Genomic DNA, 8,399 nt, shown 5'->3' on the forward strand with positions numbered 1-8,399 from the left:
TTGATGAGGACAAGCTTAAAAGAATGCCCTAATGTGCCAAGGCCGAGAGAGCATTGTACTAAATGAACTGCTTCAAAAGACCAAAACCTAGTTGTAGAGGTTAGCATAACGGGGTTATCCTCGATAATCCACTCAAAGCAAGCACATTGTACCACATCGTTTACCTCTAAATGCCATCTTGACATAAGCAATAGTGATTTACTCATAAAAGTGACAACAGATTCAACAATACAATACATTTTTTTTCTAGGTTTTCATACTCTTGTTAACAAAAGTGGAAAAAAATGTGAAACTAATAGAAATAGTTCAAATGAATTTTTGACATCTATAGCCGTCAATGGCAGTGAATGAGTTAATGGCCCTCCCCCGTCGGGCTTAACTCCATACATATTGCTTTGAGTACTTTGAACCTATTGTGATGAAAATGCTGTTCTTTCGTAGCCCGAATGACAAGAAACACAACAATGTCCTGATCACCTCAAAAGACTCACCGGTGTATGAGAAGTTGTGGGTTCTGCGTCGATAAGTCATGCATTCAACAGTCATGATATCTAGTGATTGACGGGCATCCCACTGTGTAAACTTGCCGTTCAAATCTAATTTCCAAGCTGAAACTGTTTATCTTTCTGGGAAATGTGGGACGATGTCCTGTGATAACGTGTCAATTAGGTTAAGTTCACAGCGCAGGAACAGGGAAGCTCTGTGGGTGTTGTTTGTCTGTCATGACACGTCTGAGTCATGACTTTTCAGTCGACACTAAAAGAAGGACGCCCGGAACCTGAGCACTGGCACGTGTTTTTCTGATGGGGAAGACGGGGGTGGTGGTTTTCCATTACATTCCTTGTCTTCATAATAATATAAGTGGTGATACTGCTGACTTATCCCTTTTAAGCAAGGAACCATATTTGGAAACACAGTTTGGTAGAAATTGATGTCTCAAATATTTTGTCCCAAGCAGAAGAGGACATTTTAGTTTTAATAAGTCATCCACTATATATGGCCCATGGGTTGTACGTTCCTCGACTGGAGTATAAAGCTTTTTTTTTTTTTACACTTCTTCAATTACTTTGCTTGTCAAACAATTATTATGTACACGGGGAGATGGTTTCATAAGAGTGTTAGTGTGTTTTAGAAATGGCCATTTGGGCCAAATATAATGTCCCATTTTTCACAATTAATTAATTGAATTTGAATAAATAAGGTATCATGAAGTAGTGTTTATTTATTAACTCATTCGCTGCCATTGACGGCTATAGACAGAAAGAACTATTTCTATGTAACATTTTTTTCTATTTTTGTTAAGAGTATGAATACCTAGAACTTTTGTTTGTACATTTAGAACAGATGTAAAATTATTTTTTAGTAATCTTTTCTTTGAAAAATTTTAAAATTAATAAACTTTTTTATAAAGAAAACATCATTAAAAATTCGAGGCGTCAGGCGATTACAATTTTTTTATCGTAATTACTCGCATGACTCACGATTAATCTCAATTTTTATATCTGTTTTAATACAATAAAAAACATTCTAGGTTTTCAAAATCTTGTTAACAAAAGTGGGAAAAATGTTAAACTAATAAAAATTGTTCAAATCAATTTTTGACGTCTATAGCCATCAATGGCAGTGAATGAGTTAACTTTAAACGATTTTATTTTCTGATTAAATTGAGCTGAGGAGCTGATGGTCAATAAAGAACTCATTTTATGACTTAGTTTTAAATGAAACCAAAATCTTAACCGTTACCTTTTCAGAAATTGAAGACAGAAGCTCCTCAATTTACTGCAACACAGCTCCTTGGCAACAAGATGCCACCAAAGTAATACTTTTATTTATTTGGCAAACCACAACTATCTGGGGCAGTGGGTTCGGTCGAACCCTTGGGGTTTGGTGAGGCAGGGGCTCGGCGGCGGTCTAGACATTAGTGTTGTAGTCAAAACCACACCAACCGAGACCAAGACATTATCGAGACCAGAGAGTATCGAGACCGAGCCAAGATCATCTATCTACCAGTGTTTCCCACACCGTGTTAATACTTGGGCGGGCCACCCAAGTAAACTGCCTGCCACCCAAGAAGTTTTCAAGCAAATTTAATTAAAAAATATATATATTTTAAAAAAAAGTGCCGCGACCAGATAGACTGCATGTAACGTTAGTTCACCGTCACTCACTTGTGGATCTTAAGGCTCGAGGCGGACACAAGTAACACAACTAAGAACCAAATACAAATTCTGCTATCATACTTATTAAAATGGAATTGTCCTGACAGGCCATGATAAATGTCATTTTACAAAGAAAATGTTAGAAGCCAGAGAAGCACATCATGCAACACTACATAGTCCATATAAGAAGTCAAATTTCACTTTGAATGCACTGCTTTTAAGAATAGTTCCTTAACATTAATTAGTGAGGTTTTATTGTATTAAAATATGCCTGAACTTTTTCAGTAATATTAGTTACTAAACAAATTTGCTAAACCCTATTGAGTGCTTATTGCTAACCGCTAAGCTAAGTGCTTGTGAGGTGTTTCCGTCTCGACGAGACGACGTGCGGCGATTGACGGATGAAGACCGTACATGGCAAAAATAATGCTAGCAGGAGAGTTGCCAGTCACCTATTGAGTTTGTACTAGTTAGCACGGTTTTGCTTCCAGGTTAACTGCTGTGCCAAACAATCATCTTTCTGAAGCCGAAGCGCCAACAGGGGACGCTGTAGGCTAGAAATATAACCCGTTGGCCGCGTCTAAAGCTCAACCCATTTAATGGTGTAATGAATAACGTTTCCATTGCAAGAACCTCCAAAGTAACGCATTGGGTCTCGACTAATACCTGACGGGTTCATTGTTTTTGTTTTTCTGCTGCCATGCTTTTGACAATGCTATGCAAGCTAACTGGCTGTAATGTTGGCCGTGTTCAGAAGTACGCTCTAAAGTTCTTGTCCTACATAGTGTGCGCAAATGTTCAGAGAGGGAAAGTGCGCTCCCATTAATTTCCAAACGCACCATTGTGTTGTAGCAAGGCAACTACTAGTGTTTGCAACTGAGCTCACTCGCTAGCTCACACACAACCACCACCTTAAGAAAAGCCTCCAGATCTAGCGACACTAAATTGCAAACTGACAAAAAAAAGTTCTTAACTTACAAACTTGAGAATTATCCTCGGTACACGAATGACGAATGCCAAAGTTTATATCCCCGGTCAAGCCACAACCCTAGCTAGTACCGTTTCCATTTCCAACTGTCTGACATGCTAGCAGAAAGTCTCCGCTTACATGTCACTTTACAAATGAACTCCTTATGGTTTGGGAAATCAAACTTAATTACTAAACAGTTTGCCAAGCCACCGTCTTCATCACTTTCTGGATCCAATCATAGGCCAAGCACCTATCTGTGCTGCAGGAAATTTAGTGTATTCAGTAGTTGACTTGTGACTGTTGTGATGGTACGTCGTGTGATTTCTTTATTATTGTATACCCTTCATACTAAGTATGTCGAGCAAAAAAAGGAAGCGGTCTGAAGAATATGTGATATATGCAATCACATATATAACGGAAGGTATGGTTTTTCACAGGGTACAATTCTGGGGCCTCTGTTGTTTTCATTGTATCTGCTGTCCCTGGGTTTCATCTTAGGAAGTTACACAATGATTGATTGATCGATCTGGGGTTTCACTGTACCTGAAGAAAACACAACTGTAATTTGAAAGTTTGACACAACAATGAATAGTATTTGCTTGCAAGTGCTGTAGCAATAAAAGAAGCTGGGGGTAGTTGTGACATTGTAATAAACAACATTGACCATGTGGTAGACGGAGCGACCACGTTAAGCAGGTGCCCATGTTGCTGCTCAAATCGCCTCACGTGCCTTCCTTGCTAAACACAGACAAACAAACGTGACTTTCAACCGGAAGTCGGTATGTTGTCATCAGAGTGGGAATTGCCAAGTACTGTACATGTAACACTTTACAAGGCTACACTGTATTAATCATGCCGAATAAACAGAAATAAGAACTGTCAGCAGCAAGTGTTTGATGCATTTTTGTCGGACACTTCTCGCTCCCCCTGAAACGGTCCCATCCCCCAATCCTGCAGCTCACTCCTGTGCCCTGTTTCGACACCACTTGTTTTTGCTACCACCGCCTCGCAAATAGCCACGGAAGAATACACCCCCTCGGTCAATAAATGAATTATAAACGACGGCATTTGTACGTGTCAAGTGGGTCGTATGTTTTATATAAAAACAAGAATGCGAGGCCTTCCAGTCAACAACCCTCCATCTGCTCCTACTTGTGTTTGACGCAGTTTCACTCTGAAGTGGTCGAAATAAAAGCTCAACTCGTCGCATGGCACGGCTACAAACATACACAGCATAAAAAAATACAAAAAACAAATAACAAGAGTGAATAATGTGGGGGGGGGGAATACATACCAAATGTTCTTCTTTGTTTGAAGGATTTCTCCGAAGGCATACTGCGTCAAAGTCGTCGTCCCAGTCGACAACGGAGGTAAATGGCGGTGTTAGCAAACAAAAGGGCCGCTGTTGACGACACGATCGGTGCCAAATGCGCGTGGAGCTGTGCTGTAATGGCAGTGAGGAGTTGTTGACGTTACCCGATGCGCTTCGACGTGCTCGCTTCCTTCCTCTGTGTTTTTATCATGACGAGCTCCGAAAAGCAAGCAAAACAAACCCGTCAGCTGACCTGTGACGTCACGCACCACCCTCTGTTGCCTGCGTCTCAGCTTCTCCAATATGAAGCAACAACATGCGCATTATGGTACGTACGTACGTACGTTTCTTTTCTTTGATTGGTAATATAATAGTTACTGTCAAATCAGCTGATCGTCAGTTTGGCCCACTTCCTCAATTAAAAGCTGACTTTAATACTACGAAATCGTGTAACTTCCAGTCCCAGGATGGAGGCTATTTCCTGCCCTCATCAAACTTTAAATAACTCCAGCACAAAATACCGAAACATAAACCTCACATCAAATTATAGTTGTATTGAGTGCGAATGTGACTCTAGCTCTAGTCAAATGAATTTAATAGCCTTCCACGTAGCTCTTGACGTGCTTGAGCACCGCCTTGATATGTATCACTTTTTTTCCATCCTACTTGAACTATTTACCAAAACCAAAGCACTCCTAATTAAAAGCTGTTACAGCAACATTTAGCTGTAAAAACAAAAAGGTACATTATTTTGGCCGCTTGGCTTGGCTGTCGGTCTGCGACCATGTTGATATTTGCAAAGAAGTCATGCACACAGATAGATCCCCCCCCCCCCAAAAAAAAAAAATGATTACCTTAAACACAGGTAAACACTTATTTCCAAAGAATGCCGAATGTTGCTATAGTTTACACAGTAGCCGTCCAGAAAATTCATTGAGGCTATCTTCATCTTCCTCCTCCTGTGCACTACCACCAAACCCGCTTTTTCAGTGTTGGAATTAGTGATGGGGAAAATGAACATTCATGAACCACTTGCGATATACATATTTTAACTCCTCTAGATGGTGATCTTGGTTTAAAGATGCAGTGTAAATGTTATCAATTTCCATTGCACTACTAGCCCTGGAGAACCCAAGAACCCTTTTCTTCTTTGGAAAATTATGAATTATACCTTAAATGACTGCTATAAATTCACTGAACAACAAAATATATGTTTTTTTCAATTTTAACCCTTTTTTTTTAACTAGCTCAGAGTTGCTAATTTATCAATATATATATATAAAACATACTCCTAGGCATTCTGCAACATGATATGAAATAGATTAACAAAAAAAAAAACTAAATTTTACCATCTGATGGTTTGCTGAGAAGATGGTTTTGTTTGGATTGATTTCCAGCTCAACAAAACAGCATGTTGCCAGCCATCTTGTCACCACCACTCTGGCTCATGTAAGTGCAATATTCATCCACTAGATGGCCCCATGCAGGGGTCAGAAGTGGCACTCTGGACTTTTGAAGTTAAATTTGTAAAAAAAAAAAAAGGTCTTTGTTATTTGAGTAGCAGAATTTATAGGGGCCAAATTTGACCCCGTGGGTTCTCCAGGGTTACACTAGCCTTTCTCTTCATCGCAAGTGGTTCGTGAAGCTTCATTTTCCCATCACTAGTCGAATAAAACAGCACCTCCTTCGTTACACACTTTTTGAGCCTCTCGTTGCTGCATACGAGAAATTCGCTGACGAGCTTGTGCAGTCCTCTTCATCATGCAGCAGTCCAAGGCTTTCGAAAGGCCATTGTGGTAAGAGTGGATTTTTTGGGGGCACTGCCCAATGCTGTCCGTATCAACTGGCAAACTTTTGCAATAGTTGCCCTTGTAAGCATTTAGGTGACTAGTTAGTTGCACATTGTAAATTTTTGGTCCTCTTCTGGAGCCTATATTGAGTGAAATTAAATGCTTTTTTTTTTTGGCGGTCATCGTCGGTGGTGGCAATGGGCCAAAATGCTGATATGCTTCTCCTGCTGCCCCTGACCATTGGAGTAAAAAGAGTCGGGCTGACTCTCAGGTTGCCTGGCAGTTGAGCCGTTTGGAGGCGAGGTCTGGTTGGCTCAATCTCCCTTGTGAGAGCCCTCCCGGAAGGAACTGCATCACCTCCCTGTGGTTCCAGGTCAAGTTTTGTTTTGTGAGTTCACAAACTCCGGAGAATAAATCGTGTACCACTCCCGCTGATACATTTGCAGCCGATCTTTTTTCAATTGGACTAATCAGGCATTGTTTAAGCAGGACGAAACCAATAAGCGCTGATGGCAGGGGGGATACAAACAAACCTAACAGATGAATGGATGGTGCCATTAATTATGTTCTCGCAGGATTACTCACTGTTTCCTTGTTGAATTTGAACAGCGAGAGGAGTTTCGTACATTTTTTATCTGGTATCTCTTCCGTGCCAATGGGATGCTGCTTTATGTCTTTTTTCTGTGTCTGCTGGGCAACTTAACGTAACCTGACGGCGCTTGTGCCACTAGGCCTATACTGTCGCTGCGACAGTTCAGTTCAGTTTCTGGCTCAACCCGCTGCTGGAGCGTCTTCGAGTGTCCAGTCGGTTCATGGGTGCTCTCACACCTTGGGGTCGCCGGTCTGTTCGATCAGCAGGAGTCCCGCTGGGTGTGGTACCTGCACGCCACGAAGTTGTCATCACCGATGCCAGCCTGAGCGGATGGGGTGCAGTTTGGCAACACAGGACTGACTCCTCAAGGCCGGTGGTCTGCAGGGGACAGGTCGATGCACATCAGTGTGCTGGAGCTGCGGGCGGTGCATCTGGCCCTCATTTATTTTCTGCCCTTCATGGCAGGGCGCCATGTCCTGGTACAATCGGACAACACTATTGTGTTTCATACATATGTCAAAGTCACGGGCCGCATCCAAAATTAAGTCTATTGGGCCCTCGGGATGACTTTTAACTATGACTAAAACCGGCCCGCACGCTTCAGCCGCTCGCTGGTGGTTTGTACGCGCCAAAACTACATTACCCACAATGCAAATGGTTGCCGCAACTTCACTACAGAGCTTCTACTTTTCAGTTAATAATACATGCAATTTTAATGTAGACCCAGTTTGGCCCTTGGTTTGTGGCTTTTTTTTTTTTTGGGCCCTCTGTGATATTTGACTTTGACACCCCTGCTTCAGAGGGTCCTTCTGGAGAGTCACACGTTGTTGCTGGTGGCCCCTTTTTGACCAGCCCAGGTTCCCTCTCCTCCGCAGTCTCTGCTCCTCCGAACTATGGCACCTGCCCAGTCCCACTGTTTTAGAATTCCTCCAATCTGTTTTCGATAAGGGGCGTTCCCCTTCTACGATGAAGGTCTACGTGGCGGCCATTTCGGCCCGCCATATTGCAGTGGATGACAAGTCTGTGGGTTGCCATATAGCCTAGTGGCCTCCTTTTTCAGGGGTGCCCTTTGCCTTCGTTCTAGGAACCCGCCTCGAGTCCCCGTCTGGGACCTTCGATTGGTGCTTGACGCACTGTGCAAGTCCCCTTTCGAGCCATTGACCGAAGGGGAACTTCGCTGGTTGTCTCGTAAGACGACGTTCCTACTTGCTATAGCATCCGCTAAGCGGTGTGGGGAAGCTCCACGTCCTATCTGTTAGCCCTGACTATAAAAACACAACCATTAGTTACAAATTGCCAAATACAGAAACATCAATGTAAGTTATCACGATGTGGTGGCTCTCGCTAACAGGCAGAATTAAGGAACCAGAATTAGGTTAAAATATTCTATATACGTAGACCATGTTTCTATCAATTGTGATATTTGTTTTTTATTTGAGGCAGATATTTTTTTCCATTAAAATGTGATTTATGAGGAGGTTAGACCATTGGTCGATATTCAGAGTTTGTTTATTTTTCCAGTTAACAAGGATTGTTTTTTTTGCGATAGTAAGGGCTACAAGTGTAAATTGAAATT

General features: G+C 41.9%; 1 protein-coding gene across 1 annotated transcript in view; it reads right to left on the minus strand.

Moving 5' to 3' along the window:
* map1lc3b (microtubule-associated protein 1 light chain 3 beta) overlaps positions 1–4,719 on the minus strand; it is a 7,437-nt gene extending 2,718 nt beyond the window's left edge. The window contains exon 1 of the mRNA XM_077567993.1: positions 4,424–4,719. Coding sequence (XP_077424119.1) covers positions 4,424–4,463 — 40 coding nt within the window. The 5' untranslated portion in view covers positions 4,464–4,719. The remainder of the gene's footprint in view (positions 1–4,423) is intronic.
* Positions 4,720–8,399: the final 3,680 nt, after the last annotated feature.

This window comes from Vanacampus margaritifer, chromosome 6, assembly GCF_051991255.1.
Source record: "Vanacampus margaritifer isolate UIUO_Vmar chromosome 6, RoL_Vmar_1.0, whole genome shotgun sequence".
Lineage (NCBI taxonomy): Eukaryota > Metazoa > Chordata > Actinopteri > Syngnathiformes > Syngnathidae > Vanacampus > Vanacampus margaritifer.